The 20,067-nt window shown below is 54.1% G+C and overlaps 1 protein-coding gene across 1 annotated transcript in view; it reads right to left on the reverse strand.

Annotated features, from left to right (window-relative positions):
* GLI2 (GLI family zinc finger 2) overlaps nucleotides 1–20,067 on the reverse strand; it is a 261,956-nt gene that overhangs the window by 184,436 nt on the left and 57,453 nt on the right. The window contains exon 2 of the mRNA XM_015109910.3: nucleotides 15,446–15,623. Coding sequence (XP_014965396.3) covers nucleotides 15,446–15,593 — 148 coding nt within the window. The 5' untranslated portion in view covers nucleotides 15,594–15,623. The remainder of the gene's footprint in view (nucleotides 1–15,445; nucleotides 15,624–20,067) is intronic.

Below are 20,067 nucleotides of genomic sequence, written 5' to 3' on the forward strand. Positions count from 1 at the left end.
GTGGTGCTCAGGCGCTGGCCAGGAGCACCAACACCTCATGTCCTGTGTGTGGCACGCTGAAAATTCTTCAGGACCCTTTCACAGCCATCGTCTGGGGACCTCGCAGTGCTGGGCATCCATCTCCCACCCCAGACCAGCACTCTTTCCCTACCCAGGAAAGGCTCCACAACATGGCCAGGTGTCCCCACCTTCTTCAGTGGGGACACACAGAAGGAACAGAAGACTCTCGCCGTCACTGCTGTGAAGCATCCCCCACGTGGAAGAGGGAGGACAGAGCTCACAGACTGGCAAGATTGGAGGGGGCGCCCACCTGGGCCAGTCCCAGAGGTTCAGAGACCTGAAAACACAGCCCAGGAGAAAAAGTTCCAGGAAAAGAGAGGTCAGAGCCCGCATGCCAAGGATGGCAACAGGAGAAAGGGTCTCCCTGGCAGCCTGAATGACTAGGAAGCGTGATGTCCCCTGACAGAGACCATGGGATCCTCCACGACACCCCAGGGCGTGAGGGTGGGGAGAGGCCAGACATGCCCCTAGAAGACTACTCTGGGAGTCATGATCGCAGTGATGGAAAGAAGAGCCTCAGGTCCCCCGTGGTGGCAGCATGGTCAGTCCTTCCAAAGCCCCTGTGAGGATGACCCTGGGGATCGTATCCGGTCTGCGTCTCAGTTTCAGCCCCGACCATGGCCCTAGTGGGGAAGTCCTCATCATTCCCCCGTGAAAGACAAGAATGCACGGGAACTGCCACAGCTCCCACAGCGGGGCCAGGACCTAGGGCATCTGCCTGCACAAGGGCCCATCCAGTGGCTCCTGGGGACGCCCGACTCCAGAGGCAACGCGGGGACCGGGCCACGACATGTGTGTGTGGCCCTGCCGTGCTACACGGGGGGTGACCTGAACCCGCTCTTCAGCCTGCAGCTGGCTTCGGGATGAGTCTCTTCTCCTCCCACAGCAGAGGAAGTGGTTTTCTATTGTGTCCTAACAAGCACATTTGAGAGAGACAGTGGCTTCAACAACCCTGGGAAAAGCGTTCCTGTCTCGAGGAAGGCTGAGGCCGCCGAATCCCCATCTCTCCCTGCCGGAATACCCATCTTACATCCTGTTTCGCACGGTCATTGATTTGGGTACTTGCCTATGTCTCCTAACTAGAATGTCAGTTCCAGAGAAGTGGACCTTGCCTGTGTGCTCCCTGCTAGCACCCAGGGACTACACTGCCTGGTGCATTGTAGGCCCCCAATGAACACTTGTGGAAAAAAGGAAGAGAAGGAAGGAGAGAGGGAAGGAGGGAGGGAGGGAGGGAGGAGAAAGAATCTTCTGAAAAGCAGAGCTGTCCAGCAGGATTTCTTTTGTGGGTATGGAATGCTTTAAATCAATCAGCAAAGAGACGGGCTGATTCTAAATGCCCCTCCCCTGCTCAAAGTCCTTCAATGGCTCCCTACTACCCCCAGTCCAAATTCCTCTCAGGGTATCCCAGGCTCCCCACAGCGATTCCAACCTCCCTTTCCAACTGCACCTCTCCTCCTACCTCTAGTATGAAGCCTCCTCTCCCTGCCCTGCTCCCTGCCCTGGCGTGTGCCCTGTCACCCACCCCCCCGTTGAGCCTCTGCTCACCTCCACCTTCCCAGTAGCTCTCTCATTCTTTAAGGAGCCCTCCTTAGCGATGCCACCCCTGGAACTTTCTGGCATTTCCTCTCCAAGGCGCTGGTCTGGCGCTTCTCAGGGAGCAGTGTGTGTACCCTTATGGGGAGCTCAAAAGGACAACTAGGGGAGGGGGACAGGCCTGGTACAACCCAAAGGATGAGGTTGGGGGGACGGAATGACCAGAGGACTCCTTGCTGCTTCTGAAGGGCCCAGCTCTGACCCCGCCATCCACCAGTGGATGTCTACAGGTGCCCAGGCCTCTCTGGGTCTCCTGCCCACTCCTCCTGCCATCTGGCTTCAGGGAGGCAGACACTGGTATTTGGCCTCACCAGCAGCACATGGGCCACCCTTCTACGCACAGCTCCAGCAGATAAGAGGGCTGACCCGCCTCACTTTGCACAGGTATGCATGCGACCCCACAAAATACTACATGGCTGGGTCACAGTGGATGGTTCACAAGGGTGCATGGGACCCAGGCCCAGCCAATAAGTCGCCCCCAGGACTTTTGCTGGAATCACCTGGAATGAGACACTCCTCCATCTGAGCTCACGGGTATGAGGCCCACATGCACCTGCAGCAACTCTACCCTCTGGCGATCACAGCTGCCGGACGCCAAGCCAGCGGAAAGCCAATCGAGATCACGGAGAGAAAGAGACATGTCCCAGTGACGTCACTGGAGCCTCAAGCTTAACTAGTCCTAAAAGCAAATCTAACCCTGAACTTCTGAGTTATGGAGGACCACAACCCCAGGTAAGCTTCAGAGAGCCAGAGTGAGCTTCTGTCGCTTGCACCAAGCGTCCTAACTCAGTTTCCATTGAGAAGATCTGTCCCTGCAGACCAACGCACTGCTGTCTCCCTGTATCCTCGTCCCTTCCAAGCGCCCCTATTAGAGCATCCCATAAGCCTGGGAGCCTGCTCATCCTCCACATCCTAAGGGGCAGCACAGGGCCAGGGAGAGGAGAGAGGCTGTCAGCTGGGCCTCCCTGAGGACAGGATGAGGCCATGAGGTAGAGGGAGGAGGGACAGCAAAGGGAAGGGACTTACTGAGGGCTCTAGGCCAGGACAGGGGAGGTGGGCAGGTGTGCCAGTCAGCCCCAACCCACACCATGCCAAAGCTGGTCAACGCTGCCACTTCCCAGGGCTACAGTCTGCCTGGGGCTTGCCCATTGCAGATGCTGCTGTCAACACAGAAGACGGCCCAGCACACCCGGACTGGGAACACCAGTCCCAGAAATCTCCCTACCAAGATCTGGTAGATGCTCACCACGTAGCACTGGCAAGACCATTCCCCTCCTTGGACCTCAATGGACCAAATGGCCCCTGAAGCCACTCTGGCTCAGAAGACTGGGCCCCTCCAGCTGTGGGCAGCAAGGCTGTGAGGCCATCCCTGAGACCTGGCTCCCCTGAGCAGAGTAGTTAATTTTCAGGAGCACAGGGACCCCACCCCTGGGGCTCATCCACCTGGAATTAGGGCCAGCAGGGTCACCCTGAAATGCTCACAGGGCATCTCTCTCAGCCCCCGCCTGACTGCAGCCCCCACCTGACTGCAGCCCCCACCACTGCAGAGCCTGCGACCAGCCACAGTCAATGATTCCAGTTCTAAAGACGACGTAATCTGGTGATAAAGGAGTGGAAGTTAGCTGGAGGCTGGCGTTCTTTCTCAGTGATTTACTCAGCTCCCCTCCAAACTCACATGCTTAATGTAATTATTTACTTTGTCATTAAACACCCTCCTTCCACTTCAGTTATTTTTAGAGCTTCTGGGGCCTATACATTAGATGGGAAGGCTGCTCATTGGCCAGGGGAAGCAAGGTCCTCCCTGAGGGGCAGCGGTGCACAAGGCACTTGGAGATCCCAGGGGCTGTGGGCAGTAGCATGGCCAGGCCCCCATGCCGCCACAGGCGCCCTCCCTCCCTGGCACTTCCTTCCTCTTTTCCTTCCTTCTGTCCTTTCTTTCTCCTCCCTCCCTTCTTTTTTAAACAGAGATATAATTCACATACCATAAAATTCACCCTTTTAAAGTCTACAATTCAGTGGTTTTTAGTATATTCACAGGGCTGTTGCAACCATCACCACTATCTAATTACAGAACATTTTCATCCCTCCAAAAAGAAACCCCATGCCCACAGCAGTCATTCCACATTCCCTCTTCTCCCAGCCTCTGGCACCTCCTCATCTCCCTTCTGTCTCTATGGATTTGTCGTTCTAGACAATTCATGGAAATGGAATCCTACAATATTTGTGCTTTTATGCCTGGCTTCTTTCTCTTAGCATATGTTTGCAAGGTTCATCTGTGTATACCATTGATCAGCACTTTACTCCTTTTTATGACCCAGTAATATTCCATTCTACATACATACCACATTCTGCTCATCCATTCATTAGCAGATAGACGCTTGAGTCATTTCCATTTTGGGACTATTGTAACTAACATTGCCATAAACACTCATATACAAAGTTTTGTGTGCACATAGGTTTTCAATTATCCGAGGTAGTTCTTGAAGAGTGGAATTGGTGGGTCCTCCCTCCCTGCTGTCCTGGAGCTAGAAAATCCAGAGTGCCAGGCATGTGGGTGCTGCTGAGAACTATGGGCAGCTGGGAAGCTCCACAGTGCCCCAGTCACTGACGACATAAACAGCCTCAGGCACTTTCAGGCAAGGGTTGCCACTATCCCATAACAATAGCAGCCCACTGCCCACATGCCAGGCCCCCCTGCCCTACAGAGTTGGCTGAAGGGAGCCTTGTCACCCCCATTTCACAGACAGACAAGGCAAGGGTGGCCCCTGCTCCTACACCTAGATGTGAACTCATACCTGTCTGTCCTCTAAGTGAAGGTTCCTGGTGCTTTTCTTGTCACCAACATGGCGTGGAGGGCTGTTGACTCCAGCGTGGAGACCTCACAGTCTGGGGACTGGCAACAGGACAAAGATCTCGCTGACAATGAGCCTCAGCAACTCACCGAGTCAGCACAGTGTGTCGTTGGCAAGTTTTTCTTCCCTCCCTGACCCTCTTCTCTCCTGGGTGAGCTTCCCCAGACACAGGTACTCCAGGGCTCAGAAGCCTGGCCCTCTCCAGCTGATCCAGGAGCCACTGGGGAGAGGTCACAGGAGGATGATGGACAACAGGGGCCTCTGCCCAAACCCAGAGGTAAGGTGACAGTAAGGGGGTAAACACCTGATGGTGGGACTGCAGCACTCGGCGGGGGCAGGGACTTCCCCACCCTGGCCACCATCACACCATGCAGAGACCACATGCTCAGCCCTGCAAGGGGCTTCTCCTGGACGTCCTTCCATTTCTAGAATGGCAGGGATAACAGAAGGTGCAAAGCGTTGTCCACTCCACACCAAACCAAAACCTCCTCTCAAATATCGCTGCTGAAAACGAGATGGAAAGTCAGACGGCGGATGAGGCCCTGCTCTGCCCAGAAGCCTGACTGTCTGGTGCCAGGGTTTCAGGCTTCACAGTCCCCCACAACACAAAGCAGAGGTCCACGCCCTCTGCGAGCAGGGCCAGCCAGGACATATTCGTGGGGAAAGAGCCAAGGGCGGCTTCTCAAGACAGAGCCCCTCTGGCTCCCTCCCCACCCTGCCCACCCAGAAGAAGAAGCAGCCAGATGCTGAGGGTTGGGTGGGGTGGGGGTGGGGGTCCAAGCAAGCCGTGCGCATAGGGCCTGGCTGAGTCACCAGTGTCCACGTGTGGCCGTGAGCAGAGGGAGGACACAGACGCTAGGAGGGGCCACTAGACTCGGCCTCAGATGTGAGCTTGTGCGGGATCTGGGAGGGTCCTCACAAGGAGGCTGACAGAACCAGCCTCATTTGCCAGTGCTTCCTGCTCCGCTCAGCCTCTCCAGCCATTCTCAGACCCCAGGACCTTTGCCCATGCTATTCCTCAGGCTAGCGTGTGGTTCCTCCTTGCACATCATAGGTGAACTGCTAACTCATTACAGAGACTCAGCTCCTTCATTTGCTCTCTCAACTGTTTTTTGGGACGTACGTGCTACCCCTTAGAAAACAGTTCTTGAAGAAGCATAACAAGAGCAAGAACCATAATACCAACAGCTGCCACTACCATCTACAGAATGCCTACTGTGCGCCAGGGGCTCTCTGAGCACTGGAGTCTCATTATTGGTCACCCTAGCCCTCTAAAAATACGTATTTTTGCCTGTGTTTAAAATGAGGACACTGGGATTCGGATCAGCACAGGATACGCAACAGAGAAGGGGCAGGGCAAGGGTTCAGACCTCACCTGTCCAAGCCTAGACCCCAGCCCCCAGACCATGCTAGTGTCCTGGGGCTGATGGCTCCCTGCATCGTCCCCAGGGGGCTTGCCCAAGCCCTACCACACTTTGCAATCACACTTTGGTTACCCCCTCCCCAGCCTCCTGATCTGAGTGCACAGTGGCTTTCTGTGGGACTGACTGAGCAGCCAGGTCATAGGGCGGTACACAGCAGTGTTACCAGGTCCTGAGACCACAATCCTTCCCTAATGTTCTCCTGGATTACTGCAGGCAGCAGATAATGCCTACAGCAGCATCGTAACTGGGGTATCTGGTTTCTCCATGGGGGAACCACAAGCTTTTGGGGACAGGGCCATGGCCCCTGGTTCTTAAACCCATCTCCCCTCACTTCCTGTCCCCCTCTGGTGTCCACACAGAGCTCCATAGAGGACAGGAGCTTCAAATGGAGCGTTCTCTCCTTACCCCTCAGTGTCCATTCAAAGAGACTTCAGTGGAGCCTCCGAGACCTCGGCCTGTACCCTGGATGAGCCATGCACCCACCTGTGTGCCAGCCACCTCTGCACCTCCCCGCAGGGCAACAGGGGCCTTGTCCTTCAGACCCCACATACCAGGCAGGAGACATACGGACTCACGCAGGAGACATACGGACTGAGCCGATGGCTCCCAATCCCCCCTCCCCGCACTCCCAGGGGGCCACTCTGCCCCTCCTCCTCCCACCAGGGCCCACCTGCCCTTTCCTCTTTCCACCTGGTGGAGCCTGAATGTCCCCAGGCTCAGACACCACCTCCCCTGCGAAGCCCCATGGGCAGGATTTGTCACCATCTCCTGAGTGTCACCTCTAACTGGGAGCTCCTAGAAGGCAGAGGCAACGTCCCTATCATCACCGCCTCTCTGATCCACAGTTGGGGACCATCTGTAGGATGTGCACATGAATGCAGGGAACCCCCAGGCACCCAGGCCCGGGCGCCCCACAGCCCCCACCAAACGCAGGCCTTCACTTCATTATCCTCAAAATGGTCCCAAGATCAGAGGCGGTGAGACCTGGCCACAAACATAAAATAAATTATCTGTTTTCCCCCCTCCCAAGCAATGATAAATGGTTCTATTAGCAATCCAGATTGTTAAACTCTGATATAACAGAACGCAGGGAACGGGGGCCCATCCATTCTCCCTCCGGCGCATACTGAGTTGTAAATAGGTTATTTTGTGTGTAAATAACACATTAAAACACAGCATTAGCTGTGTCTTTTGATAGAGAGGAAATTGTTACAAATAAATAATTCCGGACAGGAATGTAAAATAAGCCAGATTTAATAGTGCATGCCTGGTGCAGCCGTGTTAAACATGACTAAAATGATAAACCCCAGAATATACTAATAGTAAACTATGCACTGACATCAAAGTAATGAGGCTGTATTTTTACCAAGCTTTAGAAATGCTAAAATTAGTTTTGACAGAACCAAACGTCAGAAAAATGTTTCCAACATAAACACAGTCACTTGGGAAGTTGGGGTTTGGGCCAGGTTGAGGGACAGCTGTGTCCCACGTGATAGAATGTTCCTGGGGAGCTGGTTTCCAGTCCAAGTAATATCACCAGGCAACCCTTTGCAGTTTGTGTCTCTGGGCCTCAGTTTCCACATCTGTAAAATGAATGGATTCAGATTAAAGGATTTCAAAAGCTTCTTCCAGTTCCGTAAGTGGAAATGACTTGGAAGCTTCACCCAACTCTGCATCAGCTGAACATTCACAGTGAACCATGAGAAATGAAGGAGTGCCTGCCAGGCATGGATGGCCAAGGCCCCAGGGAGCACACAGGGGCAGGAGCCACCAGCCTGTCCTCTGACGCTGTCATTCCAGACAGGTAGAGTTCACCAGCTTACAGGCACCAGCCAGAAAACAAAGTGACACAGAGGTGACGTGCAAACATGTGTGCCAGTCTCTGCAACCAAGAGGAGCAACAGGCAGAGGCCAGGAGAGCCTCCCAGAGTCCAGGACCCGGGCTGGGGCCAGAAGCAGAGAACAAACCTGTTGTGCTGGGGGAAATGGGGCGGCCAGGCTGATTCTGGACGGCAGTCGTTCTGAGTGGCAGTGGGTGGGAAGCCAGGACAGGCCAGACGAATGTTCAGGTTTCCGTTATGTGGACATTTACTTCCTCCGTGCCCACATGCTCTGCTAGCCACCCAGCAGACCTTGTCTCGCTTAGTTCCATGGCAGCCAGAAGTAAGTGACCACTACCCTTGCCATTGCATGAATCTCAGAGAAGTTCCGTGACTTGCCCAGAACACATGGCTGGTAAGCAGAGGGTAAGAAGAGCCCAGATCTGCCTGACCCCAAGCCATGCTCTTCCCACTAGACTCTGCTGGGAACAGGAAGAAGCCTCCAGCCTCATCCCCCGACCCCAGGCATCCAACCTTGCGGTACACTCCTGAACCACCTGAAAAACATCTGGGTGCTCAGCCTGCACCCCGCTTCCTGGGTGAGCCAGGCTGTCAGGGGAACTCAGCTCTGCTCTCTGGACAAAGTCTGATGGGAACTGGTTGTTCTGGGTGGCTAGGCCATAAAACAAGCCCAGCGGCATCAACAGCCATCCTGAAAATCACTTAAATAAGAGTAATTGCCCACTTAGTCACACCTGGGTGCATCTCCAGGCCCAGGGCAAAAGTGTGTGGCCCCAGCAAAGAAACTCGGATAAGCCGGGGAAGCTGGCCCACTCAGCTCCCTGCTGGCCATGGGGCCTGGGAGGGGGCAGCCAAAGACCAGGGCCAGCCTCAACTGACCCATATACCCAGAGACAGCTGATCACACCAGCCCACCGGGAACGCCTCTGGCATGATAGCATCAGATTCCATAGTCACCTATGGGATGTCTGCTGCAAGGGCGGATGTGGGGACAGTGGTGAAGAAGCAATGCCCTGCCCACATGGACATCCTGGAGGCACAGAAAAAGGCAGAGTGCAAAGACACCAGGGACTTGGAGGTACGTATCAATGGAGGGGTATTGGACAGATTTCTAGGTGCAGTAAGGCAGGTGATGGGAGGGGATTTTCTAGCTCTGGCCAACTCAATAAAAATGAGTCATCTAAATATTCTGGTATTTGCTTAGCGTTCCCATATGGACATGCATGCCTCGCCACTAAGCAAAACTATGCCTCAGAAAAACTTTCCAAGAACCCAGAAGGGCCAATGCAGAAGATAGGAGGGCTGCTAGTATGAGTAGGTAGCACAGAGGCCTCCTGGAACACTGGAGCACTGTGCTGAGAGTCATCTAGTGCTTGACCCTAGCTATGCTAGCCTGGTCACAGCCCCGCCAGTACTACCAGCTGCAAACCGTCGTCTCCCCACCTGAGACTCTTTAATACTCCAAAGGATCTTATTCATGCCTTGGACCGACTGCACCCAATGACCTGTGAAGCGTATTAAAAATACATATGCCCAGGCCCCAGCCCAGGGGCTGCCCTGGACCCTGCACTTATACAGTCACTGTCACGAGAGTCTACGGCTTGGCCAGTTTTAGTAACCTTTGGTCTGGTCTGGTCTGGTCTGGTCTCCAGTGTGCTAGGGAAAAGACCAGATCAGACAGGCCAGGAGCCCACTCAGGACAGATACCCAGGACAGGCCCTGGGAGCAAAGCAAAGCAGGACAGGAAGCCAGGTCTGATTTCCAGCCTAGGGCACCCACCACTCTCAAGTAGGAAATCACCAGAAACCTGGGCTTCCCACCTGCTGTTAGCCTCAATGGGTCAGGGGGCAAGGGTTACCAGTGAAAGGGAAACTTTCTAAGTCAGGCACGGTATGCAGATCTAGAAAAGGAAAACCGGTAGGAAGAATAGCAATAGTTCACAAAGCAAATACTCTACTTGGACCTCACACAGAGCCACCTCTGTGCCCAGTACTTTTCTAAGCACTTCCCATGTGCTAACTCAAGGAATGCTCACAACCAAGATCATGTTCATTTTATAGATGAGAAAAGTGAGGCACAGACCTGCCTAAGGTCAGCAGAACTGGGACTTACCCAGGCAGCCTGGCTCCAGGCTGCTTCTCACTACTTCCTTGGCACTGCCTGACGAGAGGCAGTGTTACAGCTACTATCCAACAAGTGCCCTGGCAGGCCTGTGTACGTACATCAGAAGTCTCCTGAAAGAAATCTCTGCACTGCAGCTCTGTGTCTAACTCCCATCCTACAAAACTGTGCCTCAGAAAAACTTTCCAAGAACCCAGCAGGGCCAATGCAGAAGATAGGAGGGCTGCCAGTATGAGTAGGTAGCACAGAGGCCTCCTGGAACACTGGAGCACTGTGCTGAGAGTCATCTAGTGCTTCATCTGCACTGCAGCTCTGTGTCTAACTCCCATCTTACATATGAAAAGATCCACCCTACCTCATGGAGTCAGAACACGTGGTTCGCCTACTTAGGAGTGTATCCGAATCACCGAGAGGGTTTGTGTAAACACAGCTTGCTGGGCTCTACCCCCACAGACTCAGATGCAGTGGGTCTAAGGTGGGGCTCAAGAATTAGCATTTCTAACAATTCCCAGGGGATGCTGACGTTGCTGGTGAGGCCCACACTGGGAGGACACCTGGCCCAGCACACAGTGGCTACTCCATGGAAGAGGTGGGTGTTGGCCATGGCAGGTACATCCCAGGATGTTTAAAGTCTGTCTGGCTGCTTGATTCCAGAAACTAGCAAAGCTCATGAGATCAGACCCAGCTCCGCCTTTCATATTATCCCAGAGGCTCTGAGTAGTCCCTGGTGCTCAGTGAGGCACACAGAGAGGTTCGGAAATATTTTTGAAAGAGAACCCACAGCGGAGGAGGAAAATACAACAGAATTTGGACAGTTTCAGTATAAAGCAATGAGAAACATCTGAATCAAATTGCTTTTAAAATTACACCATTTTAGAAGTTAAAGGAGGGGAAAACCTCTGGGCCAAAAAGTGTTTTAAAAGATTTATGGCCTCCAAAGTGTTAGCACAACAGCAAAAGAGGCTGGGGAAGAACTCGCCCTCCCAGGCTTCTGCTGTCTGCTCTTATGAACTGCTCCAGCCAGATGATTAAACTAACCTTTCCCCGGTCTGACCACAGGGCTGCTTTTTCCTTTGGTCCAGCTCGGTCCAGCCCAGCCGTGCTCTGCTCTGCAAATATGTTTCTCAAGCATTTTCTGGCACAGGGAAATAGTGGCTCTGAGTGGAAACACCCAGCCCCCAACAGGCCCAGCCTCATGGACTCCTAGGGGAAGTCAGGCAACAGAGGCCAGTCGAGGTAGGTGACTTTGCAAATAGGTCACAGCCCCAGACCTCAACAAACTGGCTGTTTGGAAGAGAGCAGGTGCCATCAGGGCCTAGGATGGATGAGGGAACTGAGACACGAAAACACACGAGGAGAGCTTACCAAGGCTGGACACTCACCCCAGGGTAGCAGTAGGACCTAAATTAAGGCCCAAGTCTAAGAGCAATCTAAACAACAATCTAAAAGCAAATACCTGAAAGAGACTCCCACCATGTGAGAGGCAGGAGCCCTAAGCCCCAGGCCCAGCTCGTGGTTGAAGCAGCTGGTAGCCTTGGGCAAGCCCCATGCCCAAATGGGCCTCAGTCTCATCTAAAGTACGGGAGGTACTGAAGGAGAGGCTCTGACCGCACCAGCCTGGCACCCAGGAGCTCCTGCCTGGGTTTTCCGAGCTTTGCTGCTGGGGCCTCCCACCTCCTTCATGTCCTCTCTCCTCACTGTGCACCTTCACTTTCTATCTCATTCCTAGCGGCGCTTGAGATCAGTCGCACCATCTTTTTATACCACTTAATATTAGAATATAAGCATGTTCCCACCCTGTAATTGAAAAGTCTTAATTAACATTTTCAGTGGCTGCATCGTGTTCCATTCAAGGTGTTCCACAGATGAACCAATCCTCTATCAATGAACAGGTAGGCTGTCTTCAATTTTTCACAGATATAAATAACTCAGAAGTGAAATCCTGCGGTGGCTCATGCCTGTAATCCCAGTACTTTGGGAGGCCAGGGCAGGCCGATCACTTGAGGTCAGGAATTCAAGACCAGCCTGGCCAACATGGTGAAACCCCATTTCTACTAAAAATACAAAAATTAGCCGGGCATGGTGGTGCACACCTGTAATCCCAGCTACTCAGAAGGCAGGATAGTGGCTTGAACCCAGGAGGCAGAGGTTGCGTGAGCTGAGATCATGCCACTGCACTCCGGACTGGGCGACAGAGTGAGACTCCGTCTCAAAAAACAAGCAAACAAACAAAAAAGTGAAATCCTTCTGCCTGCAGGTATGTGTACTGTATGAACCAGCTGAAGCCATACAATTCTAGCCATGGAATGGAAGCTCTTGGAACTGGTGACAGTGAGGGGTGGGGGAGGCTGGATGAGGGGCCATGAGCTGCAGGGGAATGCAGGGTGCCCCAACATTTGGATACCTTACAGATGCCAGGAAACAGCCCCTGACAGCTTGCAGGATTTGGCTGTTTCCTCACCACTGTGCCCCTGACATCCTCAGACAGGACCCACCCACCCCACCCCTCCTCGGATGTGTAGTAAGTCAGGAAACACTAAGCTCATATAAATCATCCCTTTCTGCCAGACAGCAAATCAGGGTGTGAACCATGGGGACAATGTCAGGGGATTTGGAGGAACAAGCCAGGCCTCAGAGGAGCCGGTGTCTAAGTGGTCACCTGAGCAGCAGCAGGGGAATTGACTCAGTCTGCTCCTGCCCCCAGCAAACAGGTCTCAGACAAGCTGCCCAGACCAAGATGATTCGTCTTTCCCAGAAATAACTCGAGAAGAGAGGCCCCTCAGCAAGAATTCTCAGCTCCCTGCACCCCTGCAGCCACCCAGTGTGCACCCTGCAGCACTGTCCCTCTTCCAGGCTTGGCACAGTCCCTCACAGCCCCTCCTCACCCACTGTCCACACCCAGCCCTGCGCCTGAAGGCTGAGTGCCCAACTCTTCAGTGGCTGCAGCAAATGCTTCTGGCCCATGACGACTTCCTCGGGCTTCACCAATGCCACCCTTTCTCCTACACCATTCTGGTCCCAGAAGACCCTTGGGTACCCCTCATGCCAGGCCCAGCACCAGACGCTGAGACCTAGAGATGAATGCAAGAGCATCCCTGCCCCTGAGGGGCACCCCCGCCAACCACCTGCAGCCGCCAGGCACCTCTGTCCACACATTCTCCTCACCTGCCAACAGGTGTGTACTCCTGCAGGCAGTGAGGCCCACATCCGCGGCTCTTTGGAGTCTTCCGGGGGACTCAGGGTTGCTAAGTACATGAGGATTCTTGCCCACGCACCTCTGCCACCATCCAGCAACATTTAAGGAAGATCTGACGTTCCAAGATCATAAAGACTGTGGACAACACCTGTCAAATCCACTCTTGACACAGATTAGGAAAACCGGGACCCAGGCCAGCGCACCTCCCATCCCATCCACGAATGCAGCCGCCGCGTTTCACCAGCACCAGGAGACTCAGCCCACAATGTCCCTGCTTTGTGCCACGAAGGAACAGCTGCTCTCCCCTGACTCCAGGAGGACCCTTCCCAAAAAAGCTGCTCAGAGACCGGTGCAGGGAGCAGCGATGGGTAAGGAGGCTCTGGGGTCCTCACGACTCTCCAGCAGCAGACATCTGGCCCGAGACTGCCAACAGGCCACCTGCCCTGTGGCAACTATGGTCACGAAGGCTGGGTCCACCCTCTGCTGGAACCTCACCAGCCAAGTCACCCTGCAGTCAAACAACAAGAGACTGCGGGGTGGGCAGGAAAGGCATCGGGGGTGGGGTGCAGTGGGGTGGCGTTGGGAGGTGAAGGCCTTTGCAGAGGTGCTGTACTCCAAGCTTTGGGCCTCCTGCCTGGCCCCTACTCCCACCACAGATCAAGAATCCCTCAAGCATCTGTTGCTATTGCACCAATAATGACAACTCAGCCTGACACTAGAGGGGCTCCCCCGCAATTACATTCTAATTACTGTCTAATTACTGCCTAAGTCTGTCCTCTACTGCTGTGTGACACATCAGGAAATTGCACCACGGTGGTTCATGATCCACTCATGGCTTGAAGAGGCAGGGTGCAGGGCGGAGGGATGGGGGGATAGTTCCCACTGAAAACCCTGCGGCAGGCCAGACATACACGGAGGCCAGGCTTCCTGGAGCTCACAAGGCCTCAGAGCATGGACAGAGGGGCAGCTTGGGGCGTCCCCACAGGCCAGGGATGGCCCTGACCCAGGGGAAGGAAAAGACCATGTGGCCCCAGGACCAGGGCCCCTCCACCCGCTCTTCCCGCCCTGTGCGCTTGGCTCCTCCCACTCCACCTAAGAGCTCTTCCTCCAGTCCCAGCCGGCCCCTCCACACAGAGGGAGGGCCTAGAGAGTCCCTGTCCAAGGGGCACAGGGTGGAGAGGGATCGTCCAGCTCAGAAGGCCATCTCCCCAAGGGGGCCTGAAGGTTGACCTCAGATCTCCCTTTCCTGACATGGGCCACACATCCCAGTAATGACCGCCCACTTAGAATCACAGGACAAATAAAAGCAAATATAGTAACAACCCCTCGCAGACCCTTAGGTCCACTCTTAGAAACACCAACTCCTAAACTGCTCCGAGGGTCTTTCCGTGTTCCTGATCCCCTTTTCCCATTCCATGTTCACAGGCTCCGCGTGGCCTGTGAACCAGCAGCCCCAGCATCGTCTTGGCACCCAACAGAAATGCAGAAACTCAGCCCCGCCCCAACTTACTGAATCGGGGTCTGCACCGAAACAAGCCCCCCACAACTGCGTACACATCAAAGTGTGAGAGGCGCTACCCAAGCGCCGGCCGGAAGAAAAGGCGCATTCTCTTCCCCGGCTGCTCTCTGAGCTGTGCCTGAGCCGTGAGAGCAACAGGGCCTGACTAAATGCACTGGAACAAAAAGGGAGGAACAGAAATCGAAGTCTCTCCATTCCTCCGAGACAGAAATAGTTCTGTGGCCTCCAGATGGACTGTGCAGACACAGGGGAGGTCTCGTCTTCCCGCCAAACTTTCCCAACGGGATGCTGGCACGGACGGCCCAGTGGAAACCCGAGAGTCTTTCTCTTTGGGGCAGTAAAAATGAGAGGCTGTGGCTCGTGTAGTCTCTTTTGTTATAATTAAGTTGGCCAAAAATTCACCTAAGATAGTAAATTCCGTACCTGACCCTCTAATTTGAGCCAGAAGGCATCAGGAGACAATTACTTTCCAAAACAGTCCTTGGCAGGCAAGAAGCAAGAAGTTCTCTGGGCACATCTCAAATGTGCCAGCTGCACGCACCCCAGGGCTGCCTGGCAGCGACCACGCCCCTCCTCCCTCTCTCCCCTCCCAGTACTCAGGCCCCACCCGCCGCTGTCTGAGGCAGCTCCGCCCCAGGACTTGGGGTGGCCAGACCTCCTCGCAAACTCACAGGCAACCTTCATGGTGCCTTGGATTCCCGGGACAGAGGCGCCCTCCTCTTCGCCTTCCATAAACCCAGCGTGCCTCCCTGATGACATAGGCCACCACTCTAATTAAATCCTAATGGGCTAATGAAAAACACCCCTGCTGCCCTCCAAGTGTGCAAAACAGAAAGTACCTCCTTGGGCAGCTACCGCTGCTGCTGCTGCTGCGGCCACCACCAAAGGAGAGGCCTTTTTGCCTGGGTCGGGGAAGCCAGCGGCCTCCAGGATCCCACTTTTGGCTTCTTGCTTCTCGGAGGCAGTGGCTGAGGCAGACGTCTCCATCTCAGCCGCTCATCGTCCTAGGTGGCAACTCTAAAAGAGAAGACAAAGACACTCACCAACACTGCGCCCAAACCCAGCCGGGAAACGCCGACCCAGATTCACACCGCCACTCGCTTCTAAAGCAACCAACTTCATTCTAATTCTCTTATAATTAGGAAGGAGGGTTTAATTAATTTTGAGAATTATTAGTCCTGGGATTCGCCTGGTCTTCTGAACGACCTCACGGACAACTGCAGGCCATTCTCATCATCTTCTACCCAGATTCTAAAAATCTAAGTAACAAGTTCCTACTGATATGAATGGCAGGTAACCTCTGATGGGGGAGTAAAGTCAGAAATAATGACCTCTGTCTGCAAATCATGGGGAAAATAAAAATAAATATGGTGACAATGACCTGGAGGTCCTCAAAGAAAGGCCCTCATTTTCAGGTTGCTTCCCTGCTCACCAGAACCTTTCACTTATTCATCTGCATGTTCGCTCATTCCTTCACCCATTCATTCAATAAATGTTCATCCTTTATTGACTCACACGCACTCAGTCAACATATTTTTAAGCCCCTAGTATGCATCAGGCATCACGCCTGGTGCTGAAGATACAATATGTGGAGTTTACATTCTCCTTGGGGGCAAACAAGGGGAAAATAAATGTAGATTTAATATCAGTGAGTGGGTGGTGGCTCAGGAAAAGAAAGCAGGACAGAGAGGGTTGCAGGGGCACAGTGGGGCAGCACTGCTGGGCCTCTCTGGGGTAGGGATGGGATGCCTGAGGGGCCACCCCACTGCAGCCAGAGGACAAAGCCAGGAGCCAGGGGCCATGTGGGAAGAGGCTGGCTTCTTTGAGTAGTGACCAGAAGGGAAGTGCAGGCGTCAGAGGGTCTTGAGCAGGGGAGGGGCAGGACTGACTCCCTGTGTAAAGGGATCACTCCACTGTTGTGCAGAGAACAGGCTTTTCGGGGGAGTGGGGGCTACTGCATTGACTCAGGGAGAGACAATGGCAGTTTGGGTTAAGCAGGTGGCGGTGGAGCTGGTGAAACATGGACATGCTTTGAAGGCAGAGCCAAAAGGCCGGGCTACAGACTGGATAAGGAGGGAAGGAAAGTGGCTGTGAGCAAGGGAGGAACACCCAGAGGGATTCGGGAAACAGGCAACTTCCGTCTCCAGCTGGGTTGTGGGTCAGAGCAGACACTGGCAATCCAGCCTTCATATCAGAAGAGAAATCTGAAGGTCACATGTTTGTTTTTTGTTTGTTTGTTTTTGAGACGGAGTTTCGCTCTTGTTGCCCAGGCTGGAGTGCAATGGCGCGATCTCGGCTCACCGCAACCTCTGCCTCCCAGGTTCAAGTGATTCTCCTGCAATCCCGAGTAGCTGGGATTACAGGCAGGCGCCACCACGCCCAGCTAATTTCATATTTTTTGTAGAGACAGGGTTTCCCCATGTTGGTCAGGCTGGTCTCAAACACCTGACCTCAGGTGATCTGCCTGCCTCGGCCTCCTAAAGTGCTGGGATTACAGGCATGAGCCACCGCACCTGGCCGGTCAGATGTTTTAAAGAAGGTGGTGAGGAAGACAGCTGGCATTTTTGGCTGGACACCTGGAGGAGTGGGGCAGAAAGGTTGCGGGCAGCTGTGTGAAGGTCCTGCAGAGAGTGTGGGGATGGGGGTCACATTGTGCAGACACCTGCGGTCAGCTCCACTGCCAGGGCCCTCAGCTAAATCCACATTAGTAGGCCCTAGAACTTTCCTGTCTTTATGTTTATTTTTATTTTTATTATTTTTTAGACAGAGTCTCACTCTGTGACCCAGGCTGGGGTGCAGTGGTGTGATCTCAGCTCACTGCAACCTCCGTCACCCAGATTCAAACGATTCTCATGTCTCAGCCGCCCGAGTAGCTGGGATTACAGGTGTGTGCCATCACACTCAGCTAATTTTTGTATTTTTTAGTAGAGACAGGGTTTCACCATGTTGGCCAGGCTGGTCTTGAACTCCTGGCCTCAAGTGATCCACCTGCCTCGGCCTCCCAAAGTGCTGGGATTGCAGGCGTGAGCCAACGAGCCCAGCCAAGAATTTTTCTTTTTTGAGGCAGGGTCTCTCCCGTCGCCCAGGCTGGAGTGCAGTGGCACAAAGCTCACTGCAGCCTCAAACTCCCGGGCTCAAGCAATCCTCCGGCCTCAGCTGGGACTACAGGTGCACACTACCACACTCGGCCTAGAATTTTATTTTTTAAATCCACACAATACTCCCCATCTTTTTAAGTAGAAAAAAATGAGTACACAAGAACAATGGAGGAGCCACATGAAGGATGTCCACAGCTCCTGTCAGCTCCTGGCTCATCTGCACACACCAGTCTGGCCAGTTTCCACAATCTTTCAAAACTCCCTGCCCAGAAAGCCCAAGAAAGTCAAGAAGATGGGAGAGAGAAAAATCTCCTTGCTGGTGAGTCACGGGCCTCCTTGTGGCCTAGAAATTCAGGGATTGCTGCCTGCTCTTTTAAGCCTACTTTAAAATCCACCCCTTAAGATTCTGGCTTTCTGAATGGCCACCAGCAGTATGCACTGGTTCGTGCCTGCTGTTCCTCTGCCCCTTACCTGGTCATAGACACCACCACACCAGTCACCTGAGCTGCATCCTTGAACCACCTTCCTCCTCTCCCCCACCCACACACGAAGACTGTGAGCCCCATCACTTCCCCCCACAGCCCCCAGCACCTGCACGCCTCACCAGCACTGCCTCTCCCACTGGCTGCTCTGTGCCAGACACTCTTCCCCTCTGGGTCCTGGCACTTTTCACACCTCTGGTCCACTCCAGTTTATTCCCTGTGCCTCAGCCAGGGACCTTCCCAGAAACCACGTATCACTCCATCCCTCCCCTGCTGAGCCCCTTGGTCTTCAGGTAAAGTCTTCCCATGTCTACCTACAGCTTCCTCTCCCTACGAGCTCCCTGGCTGCGTGACCCTCCTAACAGGGATAACTGGCTCTGCCCTTGCACACAGACAGGCCTCTGCCCAAGCTGTGCCACTCACTGGAAACCGTTCACCTTTCTGTGTTTGATGGACTCTTACTCTTCCTTCAAGGTGCCACTCGGACGTCACCTCCTCCAGGAAGCCCCCCTTCCCCTCCTAGCCCATGGTTGGAGCCCTGAAGCAGTCAGATCACGTCCCTACTCAACGTCCCCGGATTACATTCATCACCTTCAGGCCAGGAGCTGTTCAGCACAGCGTTGCCATAGCCAGGCCCAGCCCAAGCTGGTAACTAGAAGGCTCCATCCATGAAGAACAGACCCAAAACACAGCAGCTGCAGCTTCCTCATGGCAATTCCACCTATTCACTTCAGCACAGCGGATGTCATCACCAATTCTTATAGGGGAGGAAGCTGAGGCCCCCATGGGGAGTGAGCTGCCCAAGGCCACTCCCCAGGGAGGCACAGGGCCAGGCCTACAGTCAGATCCTCCAGCCCAAATGCCTCAGGGTGTGGTCGCTCCAGAAACTGGGTGAACGCAGTGAGGGAGGAGGGGTGTTTATTCAGATGCCCACCTCCCAGACTGTGGCTCGGGGAAAGGATGTGCACACAGATGCACCTGACGTTTCGTGAACGCCTGTGGGGAGCAGATGCAGCAGGGGGGTTCCAGGCAGTGCCCACTGCATCCGTGGCCTTGTCTTCCCACCCCTTCCCAGAGAAGAAGATAGTACACAGAGCCAAGAGGCTGTGTAAATCATAGGAATTAGCCGGATTAGCACAATTTCTAGGTAAACACCAGGCACCCAGGGTCCCAGGCAGCCACTTTCACTCCCCAAAGCTCATCTGAGGCAGACCCGTCAAGCCTTGCAGCCCCAGCGGACAGTCTCACCTAGGCCCCCAGGGGCTGCCTGGGGACAGCAGGGAGGGTCTCTCCAGGGATGGTTCCCACAGGCTCCACAGGGCTCCAGAAAAAGAGGGGCTGGGAGTCACAGCACTTACCACAGGGAGGAGAAGAGTCAATTCCTCACTTTACCTTCGAAACACACAGCTCTGCCGCTGTCCAAACAACCACAAAGGAAACACAGCCACACTCTCCAAAATTCTGCTAAGGGGGTGGGGCAGGTGCCTGGGACCCAGGGCCTGGAGGATCTCCCTGTCCATTAGGAGGTTCACCCAGGTCGCCTGCTCTCTGGGGCCTCAGCAGGGGCACTGGTGACAGCAAGAAGCTTCGGGAGCATTTCTGGGCCTTCCCCTGGAGATTCCAATTCCCCAAGTCTAGGCAGGGGGTGGCAAGAAGAGCTGCATTTCTGTTAGTTCTACAACTGTTTCTGACACAGAATCGGTATATGAAAAACCGAACGGGGTGTTTATAAGGTCCCTTCTGGCTTCCAAATAATCTACAAGTTCAGCCAGGCTTGGTGGCTCACACCTGTAATCCCAGCACTTTGGGAGGCCGAGGCAGGCGGATCCCGAGGTCAGGAGATGAAGACGGTCTTGACTAACATGGTGAAAGCCTGTCTCT

The sequence above is a fragment of the Macaca mulatta genome, chromosome 12 (assembly GCF_049350105.2).
Source record: "Macaca mulatta isolate MMU2019108-1 chromosome 12, T2T-MMU8v2.0, whole genome shotgun sequence".
Taxonomy (NCBI): domain Eukaryota; kingdom Metazoa; phylum Chordata; class Mammalia; order Primates; family Cercopithecidae; genus Macaca; species Macaca mulatta.